General features: G+C 48.5%; 1 protein-coding gene across 1 annotated transcript in view; it reads right to left on the reverse strand.

The window, feature by feature from the left end:
* Nucleotides 1-4354, reverse strand: part of PLPP3 (phospholipid phosphatase 3) — a 45357-nt gene extending 41003 nt beyond the window's left edge. The window contains exon 1 of the mRNA XM_054638229.2: nucleotides 3600-4354. Coding sequence (XP_054494204.1) covers nucleotides 3600-3738 — 139 coding nt within the window. The 5' untranslated portion in view covers nucleotides 3739-4354. The remainder of the gene's footprint in view (nucleotides 1-3599) is intronic.
* Between the last annotated feature and the right edge of the window lie 18849 nt (nucleotides 4355-23203).

The following is a 23203-nucleotide window of genomic DNA, read 5'->3' on the forward strand; positions in this document are numbered from 1 at the left end:
CTGAACACCAGGAGCCCCTGCCAAGGGAAAACAGCAGGTCTGAGAGGAGTAAATTTAACCCTAGATGCTACATCTGTGGGGCCAGGCTCTAGAACATCCCACCTCAAGGGCCAGGCCAGGAGGCTTTTCCCTGCCTGGCCACATCTCCTGCATCAGGAGGAGGTTTGGGGGCTGTTGCAGGATAGCAAAACCCCATGGCACCAGGGAAAGTTGCCCCCTGAGATCTGCCCCAGCCAGGGTCACCTCAATTCCCCCAAATAACAACTCCAAGCTCCAAGTAGGAGGTACAGGAAACTCCTGGCAGAGGGATGGGCTGAGGATGATCAGATGAAGGTGGAGTGAGGTCCACCCATCATGCCTCTTGTTTTGCTGCTCGGAGAGTTCCCCACTGCTCTACAAATAAAGACACCAACCAGCTCAGCAGGGGGAACTTCAGACCTGCCCAGACCCTCTCAATCACATTTTCAGACGTTTTGCAGTGATCAGGAGACAGGGACAGGGCAGCGGGGACCCTTCCACACCACCAAGCTCGCCTGTGGCCCTAACAATTTCAGGAAGCATCTTCCAATCCTCTAAACAGAGCCCTCCCAAGGGGAGGAAGCAGATGGAGAAAGTTATTTTCCCCCCTTGCATGACCTGCTTTAATAAATGCACACTCAGTTCTTTTCTGCCTTTTTTTACTGAGTTAAGCACGGGCATGGAATTTCTGGGAAGTTCGCAGTGTCGGCGATCAAACCTCTTGTTCATGCAAGAGCCCAGGGATTTATGAGTGCCAAGTGCACTCATTAGAGGAGTGGGCTGGTCATTCAGGAACATCCAGCTCCCTGCCAACTCAACTCAAGTTGGAAATGCAGGAAAAATGGAGGGTTTGGTGCAGTGATCTTCATCCAACCCACTCCACCAGCCACTGGCTCGTGAGCTGCTTCCCCCAGAAAAAAAAGATACAAATCTTCCTTTTATGCATTTGCTATCAAGATAACCATTGTACTGCTTAAGGATGAAAGACAAAAGTGGATCTTTCTAACTACTCTTGCCAAATTAAAGCTGAAGGAAGCTCCTGATAGCTCAGCTTTACTAATTCAGACTTTCTTAGATGTTTATGGTAATTGTCTTCTGGGTAATTTGTTTAAATTTGTGTGTAAACAAAGGGTTTGTACACATCTACAGCCTCACACAGAGCGTGTCACTTCTGAAAAACATTCCAGCCATAGTTCCCTCTTTTCATTTTCCCCTCAGAGAAAAGCAATCCAAGGGCGAATTATGGCATTACCTGCAGCAGGAGCCAGTGCAGCGTCACAGGCCCCTGCAAATCAAATGGCCAGTTTTAATATTTCCTAAAGTGGTCCTCAAATGAGAAAAAGCCTTCTGTTTCCCTGCTTCTCTGAATGTCTTTGGGCAGCTGCTCAAGAGGTGTAACTCAGTTTGACTGCACTGGAGGCCACTGGCCATGTGCCCACATGCACCAGCATTAGATCTCTTCTGGTCCCTCCACCTCAGAAGAAGTTAATTCACCCAATTCTGCTCCTCATTATCTTATATAGGACTTTTTTTTTTTATTATTCCTCACTGTATATGAAAATATCCATCAACTTGTACCTGTCCACCTTTCTCTTACAGGAAGATGGAAGGTAATCCTTCCTTACAGGAAGGATTCAGCTAGGGCACCTTTTTTCCACTTTCCAAGTGGTTTTTGGGGGAATTTTTTAGCAAGAAAATGGGAATCAAGTACTTGGAAACTATAAGCTGATAGTCTTCCCTAGCAAAAGGCAGAGGGAAGAGCAAGCCAAGCCTCCCATGAGTGGGGCAGCTCTGACAGCAGCTCATGCCCAGTCATCAACTGGCAGGTCCGATATCCTGGTCCTGGTCCGGGTGTATTTGCAAAGCTCATCCCCAAACACACAACAACATGGGTTATCCATCCCCAAACACACATCATGGGCTCTCCATCCCATAATCATCTCCCTCACCATGTCCCACCCATGCCCTTCACCTGCCAGTGATCAGTGAGATCTAAACTTTCTGCTGCATTCATGCTCTTGCATTTGAATGCTCCTCACCCTAAAAAAAACCAACAACAAAACAACAACGAAGAACCCCAACAAAAACCCCTAAACAAGCCAACTCTGGTGTTTACTTCCCCATTTCCACCTGTAGCAACCTGAAACAAAGCAACAATCACAGTTTTGCTGTATCACATTATTCCCTGCTAACAATACTTTCCAGTGATGCTTGATAAGTCCTGTTTACCCAAACTAGCACAAGTAGAATAACACATGTCAACCAACTGCTTTTTCATTTAGGACCCTTAGCCCAGAGAAGGGGAAGCAAAACCCTTTCCCCATTCAAATAGCACCTACTCATGCCAGGAACGCCTCAAGTTAAGAAAACTTGGGTAAATGTTTAAAAGTTCTGACTCCTAGGAGTTGTTTTACTAGGAATTCAACTTTCTGCTTAAGTAAGTGAGGTAAGTCCAGCTAGTTATGTTCCTACTAATATTAATTTCATATATGGGATACCAAGTATTTTTATTTTTTCCAGATCCGAGAAGATGAAGCTTTCTGCACTGGCCCCTATTCTTGTGGGAATATAAAGAGAAAACCATGCCTCCCCTCCTAATGTATTAGTGCCCCCTAATATACACCAGATGATCAATAAACTGCATAAAAATTAAATCAAACTGACAGTCTTTAAAAAATGGGCACTAAGCAGAAACAATTGTTTTAAAGACTGTGGTGTCTGGAGTATTAAACTCACGTGCTGTTGTGTTATTAATCTCTTTGTTGGAAGCCGGTTGATTTCCCCTGCCCGTGTCTGTCAATTAAACATTCAGCATCGCAGCCACAATGGAAGGGTTGATGTTTTGGAATGCAAAAAGTTTTTTTTGAGACGCGCTGTTGACAGTTCCCTTCCAATGCCACAGCATCTCCAAAAAGCCATCGCATCTCCAAAAAAACCCAGCAGGCAGGCAAACCCAAACCTCTGCCAGGGGCTGCGAGAGCGCTCCGGAATGAGTTTAGCGAGACGGGAGAAAGAGAGGAGCGCCGGTGAAGCCGCCAGCAGAGCGACACGGCAGCCGGAGCGGCAGGAGTTGCTGTTTTCCATTATTAACCAAAACACGAGCCGGGCTGAGCGTAGAGCGCTGCCTCCACCTGGAGCTGGCCCCGGCGCCGCCGAGGCAGCAGCGCCGGGAGCGGGGCCCGCGCCGGGGGCAGCCCCGGGGCGCATCCCCGAGCCCACAGTGCCCCCTGCGCACCGCCCGGGCCGCTCCGGGGCCGCGGGGGCAGCCAGGCACCAAGAGCAGCGAATCACCCACAATCGCTGCGCCGGGGTGCGGGGCTGCCGTGCCCGGCTCTCCCCGCGGGGACCCCCGGCCGCCCCCCGCGCTCCCCGGCCCGGCGCGGCCGCTCCCCGGCTCCCCCGCTCGCCGCCCGGCCCGGCTCTCCCGGCGGCCCCGCTCCGCGCTTTTGTTTGGGAAGCGGCGCGGCCGGGGCACGGCCGAGCTCTGCCCGCCCGCCGCCGAACTTTCCCAAAAGTTTCTCCCGGGGAGCGGAGGGGGGTGCGGGAGCGGGGAGAGGGGGCGCGGAGCCCGCGGTGCTCACCCATGACGAGGCAGAGGCAGTCGAGGCAGATGAGCAGGGCTTTCTTGCTGCTGCTCTTGGCCGGGTTGTTGTTGAGCGCCGGGCTGCCCCCATTCTTGCTCTCCGGCGGGATCGCCTTGTCGTACTTGTAGCTCTGCATTATCGGGGGCGAGCGCCCGGGACGAGCCGTGCCGAGCCGAGCCGGGCCGTGCCGTGCCGGGCCGCAGGGAGCCGCTCGGAGCCGAGCCGAGCCGAGCCGCGCCGCCGCCGGGCTCGCACGCCGTGCGCCGGGGAGGTGCTGCCCGCGCCGCCGGAGCCGCTCCCGGCCTCTCCGGTGGGGCACGGGAGGCGAGAGAGGCAGGCGGGTCTTCCCAAGGAGAGAGGAGGGGAAAACAAAAAAAAAAAATCAAAGTAGCAAAACAAAAACCAAAATAAGCCCAAAAAAACCACAAACCCCAATCACCGGGAAAGCAGCGAAGGGGCAGCGAGTGAGAAGTTTGCGGGTTGTCCCAAAGGCGGTGGAAAAGTCCTGGAGGAAAAGCCGGGGGGAAGGATTTAAAAAAAAAAAAGTGTGTATATATATATATTTTATATATATATGTGTGTGTGTTTCTGTGTATGTGTGAAGGTCTCAGTCCGGGAGAAGGTGCGGGGCGATGCTGCCCCGGGGGCAGGTGGGCTCCGCGCTGGGCTCCGCTGCGCTGCGCTGGGGGCTCCCGCCGCGCCCGCCCCGGCCTCTCTGGGAGCCACCGGCTCGGTTCTGCACTTTTATTTCGAGAGGCGCTTTCCAGCCCTCAGGACAGAGGAAAAAAAAAAAAAAAAAAAAAAAAAAAAGAAGAGGGGGAAGAAAAAAAAAATCTCGGATGGGATATCCAAGTAAGCACAGCCCCTTTCCTGCATCTGACTGACATTTTACATAGATAATTAGGTCCACATTTTTTTCCTGAGGGAAGTTAGAAAAAAAAAAAAAGAAAAAAGTTCGCAGCTAAGTTTTCTCTCGCAGACCAGAAGAAGGGTGCCTCTAGCGTTCGTTCCTACAGGAGTGCAGGGGGGAAAGGAGAACAACCAGCCGATGCAAGGCTGCAGGACTGCCGAAAGCTGGGAACGGTGCAAGGGGGCAGAAAACTAACAACAAATAACTTTATAAACATTTTTCTGATGTTTTTTTCTCCCTGCCCTCCAGCTCTGTTCCGTGTGCTGAGGCAGGGAAGGGGACATGATGTGTGTGGTACCCACAGACCCTGGCGGACGCCAGCGGGGTGACCCTGGGCTGAATTTTGACCGTGCCACCCTGCCAGGTGCCACCGCCGAACCGTGGCAGCTTTGCCCTCCCGCAGCAGCACCACCTTCATCAAACGGGCGTAGCGAGAGACTTGGGTGAGGGATTGTTGTGTTGGTTAATCGCTCCTTTGGTCTAATTAAAAATCATCAAGGAAGTAAAGGAAAGGTTTCCCAGGAGCCCGAGCTGGCAGGAGGGCAATGCTGTGCTCTGAGCAGGGGTGCAGGAGGTGGGGAGAGAGCTGCTACCCCAGGGAGCTGCTCAGGACGGTGTTTAACCACTTCTCCTCTTCGTTTTGGGTCGTGCATTTGACCTCAGCCTCTCGCCCGTGTGCTGGCACATATCCTGCTGCATCCCTGGTGTTTCCCGGTCAGGGAGAGCCCCCAGCAAGGCCACCCTTCCCTGCTGCTCCTCCTGGAGCTGCAGACTGCAGCCCAAGCCTGGGCAAGGGCAGGTTTTCCAGGAATCTGTTTAGACACATACACGGGCATACTGAGGCCAGCCTGGCAGGGAGGAAGAAAGTGAAGCGGCTGTTTTCAAATTTTACTTTTATATGTGTGGTGTAAAAAGAAAGGGGAAAACAGACCTTGGACGTTCCCCCAATTCTTTCATTAAGCTTCCGTGATGCCTCAGTGATGTGAAATCAGGTGCCACCTCCCACCTTGCTGTTGAGGGGACTCTTCTGTCCATTATCACCCCATGACACTGAATACAAAAGCACCACTTTTGGCCCAAAATGGTGCCAATCACCTACCAAGCTGGCTGTGAAGGACACATCTCAAGGTCTCTCTGTCTTTCCCCTGACCGTGACAGAGGTGTGGGCGCCTAATTTAGGCTCCTTGGATGCCTGGAGCAAGTGGAAAGAATCTTCACGTGGGAATTCTCCCCCAGCCGTGGGCACGCTGCCCAGCCCAGCTCCTGTCCACTGAGGGGCCAAGCATCCACCTTCCCCTCACCCTTCAGAGCCTGGCCCTGCCTAGAGGAGCCCACAGATTCCAACAGCTGCCTCCATCCTCCCCATATCCCCAAATCTGCTGATTCCCCGGGTTAAATTCCATTTTGCGTTCAAAGCAAGGAGAAAAAAAAAAAAAAACCAAACAAAAATGGAGACTTATCATTGTAACAGCAAATAAAAAAAAATTTAAAAAGGCTTTCTTCTATTTTCAGGGAAATTGAAATTATGGTTTTGTATTTGCATTTACAAGACCCCTCAGGCTACTTATGTTTGCATTTTTCATAACAAAAAGATTGTGCTGTTAATTGATGCAAGCCAGGACACACAAATCTGAAACTTTGACAATTTCTTAAGGGAGCAGCAGCCACAACAATTGCCCAGTTCACATTTGACAATGGGTAAGTCAGCAGTGCCAAAAAGCAGCTTCTGTGCCTTTGTCAATAATATGCAAGAGATTCATTGGTAATAATCGCTTATTCATAAATGGAATTATCAAATATGCCATGCAAGACCTCAGCTTTTCAAGACCTCAGCTTTTCCTTTCAGTCAGACTGGAAATTCTCATTGTGGACTGAGGTTTTGCTTTATATAAATAATTTGAACTAACTGAGTTTGTATAATTAGTGAATTTTTCTCTGCATTTTTGAAGAAGGACTGATTTGCACCACCTTTCCACCCCAGCTGGACCAAACTTCTGGTAAACAAAGGATACGCTGATATAATTTCTGGGAAGATCAAAAAATTGTTGTACCACTGGTTCTTTCCCAGATTTATTTCATAACCCAACATTTTGAAAAGAGGAATTGAGTTTTATCCATTCAGTCTCGTCATTTTAAGAGAATCATCTCTTTAAGGCTATTCCTGGAATGGGTGAAGGGGCATGAACTTGTTGCTGCCCCTTTTACCTTTGTATCAGTGGGACAGGACTGTGTGGAAATCTGTTCATGACGTGTCAAGAACTTAAAAACTGAGAGGAGGTTTGTACCTTACTCACTCAACATGATCCTGGTAAAAGGGGATCTGCCAAAAAAACCCACCCCAAACCAAACTAAAAAACAACAGTAAAAATGTTCTTGTATTTCCTTTTTTTCTTTCTTCTCCATAGAAGAGGGTGCTCAAGTGGGACAGTAAGGTCTGGTTTGGGGCAAGAGGAGCCCAAACCTCTTTCTTGAGAGGTTGTGAGAGCTTGTGTTTCCACCAGGTGCACAGGTTTGGTGTGAGGAGAGAGTAGGGAAGGGAGAAGGCTCCAGATTCTGCTCTGAGGCTCATGGAAGTAGTTTATCCCACACATTATTTAATGTAAAAGAGCTACTTGTTGGAGCAGGGAGTGAACTTGTAGCCTGTCCTTGTGCTCCTGCTTACCCCATCCTGCTCCCCTTGGCCCAGCACAGCTTTAAGGTGTCCCTACAACGTGTTCCATCAGTGGATGTGGATGTTCCAGCATTCAGCACTAGCTCTGGGGTGCAGAGGCAGCTGGGCAGCAGCACTGCCCTCGGCCAGCACTGTCCCTGTGCTCCTGGGGCTGCTCCTTGGCCAGGCAGGACGTGGCCCTGGTGCTCCTGGCTGCTCCACTTACAAGTGTAGAGTATCCCAGAATCCTGGAATGGTTTGGGTTGGAGGGAACAGTAAAGATCATCTTGTTCCCCATGGGTAGGGACACCTTCTACCATCCCAGGTTGCTCCAAACCCTGTCCAACCTGGCCTTGAGCATTTTCAGGGATGGGCCAGGCACAGCTTCTCTGGGCAACCTGTGCCAGCACCTCCCTACCCTCACAGGGAAGAATTTCTTCCTCATACCTAATGTAACCATGCACTCTGTCACTTCAAAGCCATTCCCCCTTCTATGACTCCATGTCCTTGTCCAAAGTCCCTCTCCACTTCTCTCAGATCCCCTTTAGGTACTGGAAGTGGTTCCAATGTCTCCCTGGAGCCTTCTCTTCTCCAGTTACAACTCTTTGCTCTTCCTGATGTGCTGCAAACACAGATGCTGTTGCTGAGGAGTTTGGTGCCTGCAGTGTGCCCTTTGGGATGCTCATTTTGATGGCAATGCTCAGTGCCATGCCACCCCTTTCCCCTCAGACCAACAGCCAGCTCTTCCTTGGGAACCCACTCTGCTTTTCTGTCACAGGGAGGATTTTGGCAGCAATTCCTGTGGAGAGGGGACACGCAGTGTGGGAGGACCAGGCCCTGCCTATTGTATTTCTTGGAGCTGCTAATGACCATGGCTACAGCAATCCTAAAATAAGAAAGTGAGCTGATTGTTATCCGTTATCTGAGATTGTTCCCCACCGAGGGGGGAAATTGGAGCACGGGTTACGTGCTGCACATCAGGTGGCCTGGCCTGGAGTCACGAGGCCAAAATACCAGTAAACTTCTGAAAAGTCCAAAGCTCAACCACCACTACCCTGTTCAGGGGTATTTTTAGCATCACCAGCTGCTGCTGCTGGAGAAAACACCCTCAGAGGGGCTGGGAGTGGGGGCATTGCCCTGCCCAGCCCATGGCAGGAGGAGGTTGAGGGCAGGACACCTGCTGTGTCCCCTGTCCCTGTCCCCATGCTGGACACCATCCCCGGCGCCAGGTTGTCCAACCTGCACAGTCAACATTGCCCTGTTAAATTTTTACAAAGGCTGGAGTTAGACCTGTCACTGCAGAGAAAGGCAAATAAAAGTGAAATCCAAAGGGGGCCCAGTTCTGTCCTCCCAAGTGCAGCTGGGAAGGATCAAGCCTCATAAACCTTCAGGTAATTAAAAAGAGTTAGCTGATAAATGTCATCCTGATGCAGCAGTTTGGTGCTGTCCAGGAAGTTGGGGATCCAGGCTGATGCAGGCCAGGAGGGTCAGCCCTCAGGCACGTGCCTCAGTGACCCGAGGGCTGGGACATTCTGTGGTCAGGGACCCGTTCCTGGCATCACAAATCACTCAGGGTCAGCAACATTCAATTTGCCAACAACTTAAAGTTCAGTCTGTTTTGAAACCAGCATCTGTATTCCTGCCAAGTTTCACAACCCTGATGTTTCTCCCTAATTTAATTTAGTTCCCCTAAATCTTGATGGCTCTTGATTGGAGGATTTCAATTCACGTTATTACAGAAATGAAAAAAAAAAGGAAATAAATTTCAAATTACATGATCGCAGCAAACAGCTTGAAAATGTGAGCTTGAAATCTTATCTGAAAGATCAAAACACAGAAGCTGTAATAAAGGATGTTATTTGATTTAAGGTTTTCTAATGACCAAATCCCATGATTTGAAGGAGCCTGATTTATAATTTGGGGACACCGGGGACTGGTAACACCTTGTGTACAGTCAGAGCTGTGTCTGCCATCCCTGTCCTCAAAAAAGAGAATAACAGCACCATCTACTGCCATTCCTCAGCATTCGCTTGGGAATGCCAAACTTCAGCTCCATCAAAGCACCTCTGCAGGTCATGGCCCGGTATTGACAGAGAAATGAGAAAAAATTAAAAATCAGCAGTCTAAATTACTATTGATGCACTCTACTTATTAAAAATTTCAGGCCTCAGTAATACACCTTGCTCCCAAAACTGGTGGCATTGCAAAAAGCATTTCAACAGACCAATATTTTCATATATTTCCTCCAAATCCCTTCACGTGTTTATTAGCGCAGCCTTGAAGGGCTGTGTGTGGAATTCCCAATTTCTACCGCGGGCAGGCGTTTCCACCGTCAACAACAGCTCGTGAAAGACGTGGAACATCACCCTGGTTTCCAGCCTGGTGAAATCCAGGTCTGTGCTCGGGGCTGGCCAGCTCCCAGGAGTTTGTTTGAAAGTCAAGAATGTGCCATGGTTTAATTGCGCTGCTAGGCCGGGGCCTAAATGAAAGCCCCGTTATGAAGAGCAGTCTCAGAGGAGAGGTCCAGCTCGGGTTTTTCTCCCCGAATTGATTACTGCTTAACTCGGGGTAGTTAACACGTTTGTAATGTCTGGTCCAGGCACTTCCCAGGTATTTGTTGCAGGATACAAACATTTGTGGTTTATAAAGTAAACAGGTCCGCCGACATTTTTTCGGCTTGGATTTATTTCTGGTCGCAAACTGTCTCAATGACCTGGTTGAAAATGCTCCGCATGTGAGTGAAAAGTGAAAGAAAAATTAATATCTTTTTCCACGTCTAGACCATGCCATTTTTATGGGCCACCCCACAGCTTTTGGCGTCACCTTCAAAGCGTGAAGCCCTGCTGATGAACAAGGGTGCTGGTGGGGCAGGTGTGTGGTGGGGCAGCAGGAAAAGGGATGCTGAACATGAGGTTGTGCCTTCCCAAAGTGAGTCAAGACTCTGCCTTGATGGGATGGTACTGGAGGGATCTGAGTGTGTAACTGGGAGAGGCTTTTGAAAGACATCACAAGCAAAAAAGAAAAAAGTGGAGCAAGATTGGGGATCATCAAGAGATGAAGCAGCACAAGAAAAAAGTGAAGCACGTGGCCCCACATGTGGGGACCCTCTGTCCATCTGGTTTTGCACGATTATAGAACAAAAAATGGAGTTTCACTGGGGCAGAGCTCCAGCATCACTCCTCATGTGAGCAGCGAGGGCCAGGCCGGGTATTTGTATACAATGCACAAGTCCCTGGGCTTATCTGCTCCCAAGCCTCCCTATCTTGATAAGTCATTGTCCACCAGCCTCAAGAATTTCATTGTGTTTGTCAGGGCCAGGCTGGACCCTCCCCAAATATTTGCTCCAGCACACAGACTGGGTTTGCTGTAACCTGCTCATCCCTCCGTGCCATGCAGTGCCAGGGAGGTGTAAGGGAGATGCACAGCCCAGTTCTGCCATGCAGGAACTTCACTGCCTCTGCACCAAAGCAGGGAGAAAAGAGGTTTTTCAGGCACAGCCCTGCAGTGCTGTGGCTGAGCAAGGTTGTGCCACGTGGTGACAAAATTTAATGGTTCCATAAGCAGCAGCCGCTTGAGCAGGAGGGGAGGGCAGGACTTCAGTGGGCTCTGAGTTCTGCACCAAGCCTTCAAGTGGCACAGCACACTCACAAAATCTCACCAGAAGCCTTCAAGGCCTGCTCTTTGCTCCCATTTATCTTATCTAGTGCTCCACTGAAGCAAGGATTTACATAATACACACCTAATATATTAATGTTGCTATTCATCGAGAGGACCTCGACACTGTTTGCTTTGAAAGTCTTGCCAGAAACACTCAGGCTCCTTAAAACACAAAAGGGTTTTATAGCTCTGAAAAGGATTTGCTCCCCCCATTTGTATTCTGAATCCTTTCACAGGGGCTGTTTGCTCCTGTGATAAGAGCCAGGCCCAAAAACTCAGGAGTGGTAGGATCCGCAGTTTGGGTTAGTAGTGAATTACAAAACTACAGCACTCAAATTACTGACTCAGCACGAAGCAGTTGTTTCACACCCCCTTTCTAGCTGCAATTCTTTTCCCCAAAAACTATCTTGCAACACAGCCTTTTAATAGTCAAGCCTTGTCACACTTGTCACAGACAATTCTAGTTAAAAAAACTTTTTCATTTTCTCTCTAAGTGCACAAATTTCCCTTCTTGCTTCACTTTTCTCTGCCAGTTTAATTTTGCTTGGGACACTGGATTTCCAAAGGCTGAAGAAATGTCTGCAAAGAAGAAAATGATCTGTTCAAGTTATGATATTGACCTTACTGCAACTCAAATGATTTTACACATGCACACAAAGTTGCCTTACAGACCACATCACCAAACCACTAGAAGAACACTATTTTCCCTGTAAAGCCAAACAGATTCCCTGGGATATATATCCAGTTTATCTTTTCCTTTATTTTGAACAGGATGAAGAAATACTTGCTTTTACATGAATTTTTGGGCATAAATTGTTTTTCTACCTGAAGGTGGACTAAAGAAAATGAGAAACACGTTGCTCACTCTATTTTAAATAGTGGCAATGATCAAACCTTGGATCACATTTTTGAGTATTGGGTTAGTGGTTGATCTTTCTACCTTCATGTCTTGCTTTGTGGTGCAGCTGAACACAAAGTATCTGGATCAGTACAGGAGGAGATGAAATTAGGTGGCTTCAGCTATCCAGAGACTCAGACCAGGGCATTAATGGTTTCTTCTGATCTTCAAAATCTGCAAATTTGCTCTGAATCAGGGATTATGAAATAGCAAAGAGTAAATCCCTTTAAAATTGGCAGCAAATGTCAGGGACTACACTTTAAACACACAAAGACACAGGTTCACTGACAGGCATTGCCCAACAGCCCACAAATAACTCCTGTGCTCCACCACGGACCCTTTATCTCCTTTATCAGAATTGCCAGCATCAAACACTGAATGTCAAAATCCTCCTGTTTCCAAACCACAGGACTGTTTTGAAACACTGGGATTCAAAAATGAAAGAAAAAGACACTTCTCCCCCCTCAATATGAGGCATTTTGGGTTCTCATTTTACCTGTCCTCACCTGCCCACCTTTTCCTAGGCTTTCCTAGGCTCTCCCACCTTTACACCCTCCTGCCTTCAGCAAATCTTGGGCCATCAGCTGCTGGGAAAGTGGGGCAAAATGCTTTTGGGGTGACAAACCCAAATGCAAAAGCACAAATCACACAAGTCTGAGAAGGCACTGTTTTACTGCTTTCATTTGGATTTGTTTTCTTAGGGGCTGCCAGCCTGGGTGGCTCTGTGACTGCCTGTGCTTCTGTGAGCACCTCACAAGCAGCCCAAAAAACACTGCTAGGTCATGATGGGCATTAAGGAACCTGATTTTACTCCTCTCTACAGTACTTGGATGAAGAGTCCTAATAATGGCCTCAAAGAGAAAACATGAATCACAGAATGGTTTGGGTTGGAAGGGACCTTAAAGATCATCTTGTTCCACCCCCTGCCATGGCAGGGACACCTTCCACCATCCCAGGTGGCTCCAAGCTCTCTCCAGCCTGGTCTGGGACACTTCCAGGGATGGGGCAGCCCGAGCTTCACTGGGAAACCTGAGCCAGGGCCTCACCACCCTCACAGGGAAGAATTTCTTCCTGCTGTCTAATCTACCCCTGCCCTCTGTCAGTGTGAAGCCATTGCCTCTTGTCCTCTCCATGTCCTTGTCCAAAGTCCCTCTCCAGCTCTCTTGGATCCCCTTCAGGCACTTTAAGGTCTGTTTGGAACCATCTCTGGGCTGAACACTCACAGCTGCCCCAGGGTTCTGCAGCCCTCAGATGATCCTTGTGGCTGGACTCACTCCAGCAGCTCCATGTCCTTTTGTGGACACTCCACATGGTTTTTCCTATTTCTTGACCCATTCTTGCTCCTGTTTTGCAGACTCAGACAGCACCTTGGTGGCCGAGAAGCTGCTGTTCTCTGTATCACACACCCCACCTGAAGGCAAGAGAGAGAACAGACCGAAACAGAAAAAGAGCAAAGGAGAACAGAACTTAAACTCACATGAAAAATAATTGCATAAAAGGGGAATCTTGCTTCCTAAAATAGGCTGGCACCAGGCTGTAACACGAGACCCTTTTGCTGATGCCAGATGAGGAGGGTGAGCTCAACATGACCGCCTGCCCTCACAAGAACTCAGCCTGGACAACACAACAGGGCTCTCTCTGCTGCCGCTCAAGAGCTTTGATTTCAGAAGAAAGCAATAAACAGCACCTTGCTTCAAAAGTTTCACGATCCATAGAAATTAAACTTGGCCAGTTCAAAAGGCTATTATTAATGTGCCTTCTTGTGCTGATATGATCTCAAGAAAAACACACATCTAGGACTAATAATAACAAATAATAGAGTTATTCATACAGCTGCTGCTTACACGATGGCAATTTCCCCATAATTGCAGGCACAGGGAATGGACACACAAACAGCACTCTGTAGTGCCTCTGCCTACTCAGGGCTTGGGTTGAAGCTATTCCTTGTAGGTACATATACTTTTGGGAAGAGAAGTATTTCAACCTCCAACAGAACCTCAATAAAGCTCTCCTGCATCCCTGCCTGATGCTGAGTTCACACCAGGAAAACACAAGGAAAAGAAAAACAAAAGGCATGAGCATAAAGGTGTTTCAGAGGGAGAACTGTTTCTGGGCAGTGGTGAGATATTCAGACTTGAGAACTCTTTACTCAGCTGCAGACAGAGTAAAAACCATCAGGAGAGGTGGCTGTAAAGTCACCTCAGGACCTCAGCACGCTCCTCAGCAGGGCCAGGGCACAGGAGATGGTGCTGGCAATCCCACATTGCTCATTGAATTAAGGTCACCTGCAGAGTGCAGACAGGGCAGGGAGGGAGCCTCGTGTCTCTCCTGTGGCTCCTGCACCTCCAGGCAGCCACCCAGGGCCATGTAATCATTACCTGGCTGCTCCTCACACCTTTGTGTGCATTTGGGCTCCTTCCAGGCTGCTGCCTCTCCTGAGGAACCTGTTCATGGCCATGGCATAGCTGAGAGGGGATAAAAGCAAATGATTTGCTCCCCAAGCTGGAGTCTGGGGGGGCTAATCCCACCTTCCAGCCAGGAGATGACAGGCAGAGATGCAGGGCACTCCCACTCCTCATCCCACAGACACCTGCAAGGTGAGAGGAGAAAAAATCTCCCAGGCAAGGGTTGTCTGTTGTCTCTCCTGGTGCTTCTGCTTTCTCCCAAATCCCATCAGTGGCCTAGGGACAATTTGGCTCATTTAGTAAACACAGTGGATGATGCAAAGGTAATTCCCTCATTGGGAAATGTTTTCCAGCTCAGAGCAGCTGCATTTCCAGTCACCCCAGGCTGCAGAGGGACCCCACAGAGCAATGTGTGCAGTGTGCTGTGTGCCCCAGCACCCACGAGGCTGGCAGCATTCTCAGGAAAAAGAATGCATCCCTGCAGCCTTGAATGCACCTTGGCTTGTGGGTGGTGCCTTTGCTCTTACCTCTGTCCCATTATTTTCCTGCCCTGGTGGCCCAGCACGCAGCTGAGGTGGTGGAACAGACCTTGGAGGGGCTGCACCACGGTGAGATGGCAGCAGGGGATGGGAGAACTCCACCTCCTCAGCCCTTTGATTTTTTCCCCTCATCTAGATGGGACCTTCATTTTTTTAATCCAGCTGCCATTATAATGTCAGAGCCCAGGACTGCATTTGGGAGCCCAAATTGCCACCTTGGATGCCATCTAGTGCTGAGTGCTGAGAGCAGAGAAAATTCCCAAGGTGCCTGGAGCTGCCAGGAGGAAAATTCTTCCAGGGGTTGCTGACTCATGCCAGACTTTATTTCCCAAGACCCTACTGAAAATCACCTATGATTTGGGTTGATAAAATTTCTTCTGACCACTTCTTTATCTACCTTTTCTTTTTTCTTTTTTTTTTTTTTTCTTTGTCTAGTACAGAAGAATTTCAGGAATAAGCAACCACATTTGCAGCACAGACTGAGGAGATGGGACACCTTTAAAAGGAAGTATTTTCTACAGCCATCCAAAATCTGTTTGGATGGTTTTGGTTTCCTGGAGATGAACCACCCAGCTGAAGGGCTGGGGTTTGTCCCTTTGCCAGGTTGCAGGGGCTGAGGATCCTCAGTCAAACCCAAAGATCCAGGCACTCTAAGGAAGAGAGCAGTGTATTTTTCCCAATTTCAGCATCACCAATTTGTCCATTTCCCAGTGCTGCTGGCTGGGAAGTTTACATTGGATATTAGAAAAAATATCTTCACCAAAAGGTGTCAGGTGTGGGAATAGGCAACCTGAGACAGGGATGGAATCACCATCCCTGGAGGGATTTAAAATATGTGTAGATGTGGCACTTGAGGACATGGTTTGGTGTTGACCAGGGCAGTCCTGGGCTCAGTGACCTCAAAGGGCTTTTTCAACCTAAATGAATCCACAATTTTATGATTTTTCCCATGTGATCATTACAGCATGGCCACCCCACTGATGAGCACAACACAGAAAGTCCTTCCACCACCCAGACTCAGTACCCAAAAGCATCATGAGGCTCTTTAAGGCAAAACCCCTCCCTCCTCCTCCTCCTGCACATCCCAGAGCCAGGAGCTCACACCTCCCATGTCCTGGGTGCTCTGCAGCCCCACGGCTCCCAGGGACCAGCCCAGCTCCGTCTCACCCAGCCCAGGCCTCACCTCTGCACTGCAATGCAGACATATCCTCGGGGCACGTCTATCCACCCTGCTCAGGCTGCTCTGGAGCTGGCAGGGAGCAAGTCAGGTCTGGTTTGGGAGCTGCTGGGTGGCACTGGGCTGCAGAGCCAGCCCCATTTGCCCGGGCACGGTGCCGACCGCAGCGGCTCCGCAGCTCGGGGCCAGGGCAGGAGGCTGCACGGAGCTGCTCCTCCACAGCTCCTCCGCTGCTCCCAGGAGCTGTGGCACACTCCCACCCACCCCTGTGCTGCTTTTCCCTGCCTCTGCGAGCATCTTGCCCTGCCAGGGCTGGCACGTCCCTGCTCTTCCTGCGCCGAGGCCATCAGGAGCTCTCGGGTTGCTGCTGATGTTCTCTGCCCCGAGATGTGCAGGGTGTCTCTGTTTCAGCCCGCGCAACTGAGGAACGAGTCAGAGCTCTTCACTTTTCAGTCTTGAGGTTGTTTATTAATTCTTATCTATAAAATTTTCTTTCTGCCCAGCTGAGGTCTGCTCAGCAGGGCAGCCACAGGCACTCTGACCGCCCCGAGGCGGTGTTGTCTTTTTAGACTACAAACTAGGTATAACATATTTACACTTAATTCTCAATACCTGTCACCTATGTTAGACAGTGCACTTCTATTCTAAATATAACATATTTACACTTAATTCCCAATACCAATCACCTATTTTAGACAGTGCACTTCTACTCTAAACCAATCCCAAAGTGCCAACATCACTGCAAAAAATGGAGAACAAGAAGAAGAAAGAAGAAGGACTAGACACGCCCTGATTCCTCCATCTTGTCCCCATAACCCCCATACCAAAAATCCTAAAATCTAAAATCTACATTTTCACCCTGTGAATATTTTATTATTACACCATTCAAACCTGTGTGACTTTCATGTCCTCATACAAAGCTGGTAACTTGCTCCAGGGGTCACAATCAAATCCCCAGGTGCTCTGGGCTGTGTGCCAGGGTCTCCGAGCCCCCCGGCGGGGTCCTTGGCAGCTCTGGGCATCCAAAGGGATGTGCTGAGTTCTGACAAGGAGCATTGCGGTGCCTCTGGGGTGGTGCACAGCTCCTGCCCCCTAATTCAGAGGCACAAGGGCTGATCCTTTTGGAGAAGCTGGAGTGATTTGCTTGCAGGCTTGCCTGCTATTTTATTAACTCAGGTTTTTTTCATCTGCAATTTCAAGTGGTGCAATTTTGAGATCAAAGCCCTGCCCTGCTCTAATGGCTCCGGCCTTCACTCGCACAGGAGGCTCTGCCTCCAGGAAAGATCTGAGACTCAGCCTCAGCCAACGTGAACCTATCCACAGAGAAGGCAAAGCTGGACTGAATGTTGCTCTCACTCATCCCCATCCAGAGTTAATTGGCTTTAATGTGGGAAGAACATACCTGCTCGACTGATCTTGGTCAGGCCAGGCCCTGCAGAGTATTTAAGAAAACCCAGTGGATGGTGCTGCCTGTGAAATAGCTGCAGTTCCCCCTGGCCTGAGGAGAGCAGGAGGAGCTGGAGAGTGTCCTGAATGGACAGAGGGCAGGACACAAGGCAGGGGGCTGCTCCATCTCCCACCAGCAAGAGGAATGCTTGTGCTGGGCTCCTGGAGCAATACTCAGCTCTTTCTCATCTTTCTTTAAAGATGTTGTGCACACTCTATCTTGTTTCTTCAACATATTTCCAACAGTCCCATGTGTGCCCTTTCCTCCCCTGCTTCTGCAGGACAGGAAGATTTTAAATGGGGCCATGGCCATTTAAATGGGGCCATCATAGAACCATAAAATAGTTTAGGCTGAACATAAAGCCCATCTCATTCCAACCCCCCTGCAATGAACAGGGACACCTTGCACCATCCCAAGTTGCTCCAAGCCCTGTCCAACCTGGCCTTGGACACTTCCAGGGATGGGGCATCCACCACCTCTCTGGGCAACCTGTGCCAGTGTTTTACCACCCACATGATAAACAGATTCCTTCCTTATATCGAGTCTGAATCATTCCTCTTTTAATTTAAACCCACTACTCCTTGTCCTGTCACAACAGGCCCTGCTAAAATGTCTTTCCTCTTCAATTTTTGAAGTCCCCATCTAAGGTGGAACAGACCTCCCAGGCAGCTGGAGATGCTGGTAGATGTTGCCCAACATCATTCAACACATCAGGAGCAGCAGAACCTGCACCTGGGCAAAGGCTGAAGATTAATCTCAGGTGAACCTGCACAGAAGGGTAAGGAGACTTCATTTTTGGCCATAGGAAAGCTTGGCTTAAATTGTTTAGGAATTTTTCTACGATAAAATGAAGCCAAATCTGTCAGAAACAGGTGCATTTCTGCACAGCAGTTCTGGGCAGGAAAGCAACAGGGTATGGGCAGAGCCAGTCTCACCAGTTATATTGGAATGTGAACGTGGTCTCTACAGGGCATGGTTGGAATCCCCAGCCTGAGGGTGTCCCAGCTGGATGAGAGTCAGCTCCCCCTTAGAACAGGGTGCCCTGAGCACTGCCCTCTCCCTTGGGTGCTGCCTGAGGCCATCTGTGTGACAGCTCAGGGGTCACTCTGAGCCAGGAGCAAACCAGCCACCCCCAGGCCTGAAATGAGCTTGATCTTGTTCTCACAGACCTATTCCATCATTCCTCATCTACAAAAAACGTTGTTCTCTCACATGAGCCAGCAAGCAGAAGCACCATGCTGAAAGGGGTCTCTTTCCTGTTGGAAGCTGTATTTATTTGTTGTGCTCAGTGCATTTGATATGTGTGTTGCTGATAGAACACAGGCTGTGGTTTAACAAATCAGTGCAACAGCCCTGATCACAGCCCCTCTGAGCAAAGGGCAGCTGGATGTTTCCTTATCTAATCTTTCACACTTCAGCATTTCTTCATGTAAAGCATTGATAATTAAAAATGCAGAAGGGGATGATCATGAGGAGAGATTAAAGAACTTGAACAAAACAGTTGAAACAATTATAGCATTACATTACAGGGAACAATGTCTTCTATTAACTGACTGCTGTGAAACAGTGCTGAGGGATCCCAAGCTATGGCTCAAAATCCTTCAGTGTTAGGTGACAAGAGCTGCTATAAAAAGCAGACAAATTCCCTACAGGGTGCAAAAGGCAGCCCAGCAGCTGTTTACATCTCCAATTTGTCTGACACAAATCCTTAATTTCTTCTTAGTTTGTTGCTGAATTCCAAAGGTTGATAAAAAGCTGCCTGAATCAAGATTTGAGGCGCTCTGTTCTTCGAGCTACTCTGCATTTTATAAAAAAGAGATTTACATCAGATGATACATCAGTTAAAAATAACTGGGAAATATCAAGTAATTATAAGTACGTGTCCCACAGGTTTGCATATCTTGAATACTCAAATGACTCCCCCTAAGCAGTGAGTCTCATTTTTGCCCTTGGAAATATCATACACAGTTCCTTCTGTTTTGATGGGGTTTTGTTTTGGAAAGCTGTCTTAATAGACACTGCTCAGCGTTTGTGTCAAAGAAGGCAGACCAAAAACCTCTGCTTTGCAGCTGGAGTAGGATGGGATATGAGGTTAGTTCTTGTGGGAATTTTTCTTAGGGTTCTGTGCTGGCTTTGGCTGAGGTAGAGTTAATTTTCTTCGTAGGAGTTAGTACAGAGCTGTGTTTTGGATTGTGCTGAAAGCTGTGTTGATAATACAGAGCCTCATCCTTCATGAAAACAGGAAAGCCTTGGACTCCAAATGAAGGATAAGCAGCAAGGAATCCAGAATTCCAGCTATGAGCTGTGCAATAAAAACCCCACAAGCTTTCTTCATTATGGCTCAAGAAGCACCAGGGCTGCCTTAAGAGTAAAAATTGCTCCTACTGCACATGGAGACCCAAGAGCATCGCTGTACAAGAGCCCAAACCTGTCTTAAACTGCATAAGCAGCCATTAGCCAAAAATCCCATCTACCATCCCCTACCTGTGTAGCTGCAATCACTTCAGAAAGGAGAAAAAGCAGCAGACACCATTTATTTATCATTTATTATTGTGAGCACAATTCCTCAACACAATTACACTCCTGTAAAGAAATACTTCCTCCTAAACCTCGCCTGGTGTAGCTTTGAACCATTCCCACATGTCCAATCACTGGACACAGGCAGAAGAGCTCAGCACCTCCCTTTCCATGTCCCAGGCAGTTGATTCCAAATGAGACAAACCCAACATCCCTATCCATTTCTCCTTGGATGTGCCCTCCAGATTTGTTACCCTCCTCTGGATGCATTCAAGGACAGCTAAAAAAAACAATGATGAAAGAAACGGGTCAGACTGGACACTTTACAAACTGAGAATAAAGACTCACAGCAAATATGGTCAAGTGAATGCAGAGCACAAGACAGTTGAGATCTAACACACAATGAGGAATTCAACAAATAAAAAAAGCCCTCAGTGTTAGGATGCATTAATTTGTTCAGCTAATCCCACTGCTTCTATTTGCCCTAACTAATTTAATAACTAAACCAGAATTTGAGATGCAGGCAGGGCAAGGAAAAGGCAAACCTGAAGAGGTGAAAAGCATCAGGAGCAGCACTTTTTTCCACTATAACCTCTTGGATTTTCCAGCTCTGCCTCATCAGAGCCCACACATGGGAGAACCTTCAGCAGCCGAGTTTGCAGGCTGTCCTACAAGACATGCTGTCAATCACTGTGTCAGTCATTGCCCTCTTTATTTTTCTCATGCTTGTATTGCAGGTCAGACTTTCTCAGCAAAGCTGCTGTTCAGTCTCAGGGAGGGTTATATGGTTTTCCAGCTGATCCCTGGCCACAGTTTCTTTCCACTCTGCTCAAAGCAGGGGCCAAATCCGAGCCTGGCTCTGCGCCCTCTGCTTTCAGTGCTACTCGATAAGTTCCCTTTGTCTGGAAAACCCTTCAGATTTATCTCCCACTCCTCCCATGCACAGACAAGAGCCAAATCCCAAGCACCTTCTCTGAACATGTGTGACTCAGATGGTGGGGGAGCACAGCAGGGCTCCCTTTCCATGTGCAGGCTCACAAGACCCAAAGTCCTCTGTTGTATTCCTGCTTGTTACACACCCCAGCCTGGTCCAGATATGCCACTGACTCAATGAGACCTCATTTTGCACTAATTAAGCTTTGTCACTCTAATTCCTGCACAGCAAGGCATGCTGGTGGAGGGCTCTCAGGGGAAGCCCACGAGATTCCACCTACATCTGCACCTTCCAGATTTCCCCTCCCGGCCCAGCAAACTTGGCAAACACATTTTGATTTCTGCTCAAGCGGGCTGTGAAAAATGAAGATTCCCATCTGAGAGCAGGTCTCCAAAGACCTCAGCAGAGGATGTGAGCACGGCTCCCACGGCCACGGCAGCCCCAAGGCTCCCATCCCACAGGGCATCCTCAGGCTGGGAGCATTCCATGGCCTCAGCAGAGCAGGAGGGATTAAACCAGGATGGCCGACTGACAGAAATGATAAAACCAGATAAGGAGATCTAATCTGGAGGCAGCAGGAGCAGCTGATGGGAAGGCCAGCAGTGAAAATCGCTTTCATTTACACAAGGCACGAGAATGGGCCAAAAATGCTACTGTAGGATGGTGTCTGGTATCACATGGGTTGGTTAGAAAATATTTGCAGGACTATTACAATATAGCATGTCTCCAATCAACCAGTAAATTCCTGACACAACATACACTGAAGTCCATGGGAAAAGCCAACTGCATTCAGCAGGAATTGGAAAAAAAAGTGGAAAATTATCCTAATGCACAGGCTTGTAATAGGACACAAGTAAAATGATATCCCTGCCTATAAAAGCAGCCATAGCAAGACTGTAAAATTAAATTGATGCACAAACCCACTATACAGCCTAAGTAAAATATGATATCCCTGACTATCTAGCACTACTGCTGAACACATCTAGTTAGGGTATCATGAGGCTGCTGCTTAGGAACACAAAATAGAGACCAAAGATTGTTATTTCTCATGGAGGAGGTTTTGGGTTGTTTGTTTTTAACATGGATGGTTAAATTTATGTTTATTTTCCCAATTTGCTGCTGGGTTAGTAAAGACAGAATTGGATAGAGGTTAACTCAGAAGCCTGGGAAACAGGGAAGACACCCTTTAATATGTGTGGTTTGTGGTTAATCTCCTGATTGGTAAAATAAGAGTAATGTCCTTTTGGTGACGATACTTTGGCCCTTTGGCCCTAACTCATTGTGATTTTTCCATGGCAGTGGGACACACGGGCTGGAGGGCAGTGTCCCTTTGGAATGCTGCAGGTTGGTGTTGGCACACACATTTCAGAGGGTTTTGTACACAGTCAGGGTGCTGTGCTGTGCAGTGCTCCCCCTTTTAGCTGAGGGATCATCACTGCCCCTGGAAAAGGTCTCACCTCTCTGTGGAAGCCCAGGAATTCCAGGCTCCATCCATGCCAGGGAAAGCCTGGGTGCACAAAATTCCTGCAGAGCAGCCGAGGGACAACAACTTCTTGGACAATGGCAACTTGTGCTAAAGCCTTGAGCAATTATTTCTCATCAGAGCTGCTGGATAATTAAGGCTGCTCTCCAAATGAGGGTGGCAGCTCTCACATGTTCCCCCCTGCGGTCGTGCTGAGCTCAGTGACCCACATAGACAGTGCTGCTGCAGCCCTGGAGGAGCCTCCAGCTCACAGCCACACTGCAGTGCCACTCATGGAACCAAAATCTGTTTGGTGGCAGCCTCTGAAGGCCATTACAGACATGGCACTTCTCATCCTCAAAGATGATGCCACCAGGATTGATGTGCAATGAGGGGAGCACACAGTTTTCTACCAGTCAACAAAAATCTGAATTTCTGAGTGTATATCCCAATGCAAAGGCCATTTTGGCTGATTTTTCATCTCTAGGAGGCTCTACATTTTATCTCTGATCTGGTCGGGTTTCAGGCTGACGCAACAGAAGGGGAAAATCTCTACATCTCTTGTCAATAAACTTGCAAATAAATCGAGCCATCCTGTTGCCATGCCATCCTAATTCATAAGGCAAGATTGGCTCTCAGTTCCACCTCTCCTTGCTGTGCACAGGTTCTAGGAATACATGAGAGACCATTGAATGAATGTCTGCAACTTACACCCACTCCATCTTCATGCCACTGCAACCTACACACAGCTAGATTCCACTCCCCGGACACATTTTCTTGATTCATGTTCAAAATCTGAGTGAGTGAGATTTTATATTTGTCCAGACTTTTTTCCCTGCCTTGCTGGCTGCCACATGGCTGGAATACAGATGCACAAAGTGTTTGGGAAGGTCCTGATGAGCCCGTGGCCACAGTGTGAGCCCCTTCCCTCCTGGAAGGTGATCCCCCTGTCACTGATTGTGGATATCCAAAGTTATTCAGGCTGCTCTCTCAAAAGTATATATT

This window comes from Agelaius phoeniceus, chromosome 8 (assembly GCF_051311805.1).
Source record: "Agelaius phoeniceus isolate bAgePho1 chromosome 8, bAgePho1.hap1, whole genome shotgun sequence".
Lineage (NCBI taxonomy): Eukaryota > Metazoa > Chordata > Aves > Passeriformes > Icteridae > Agelaius > Agelaius phoeniceus.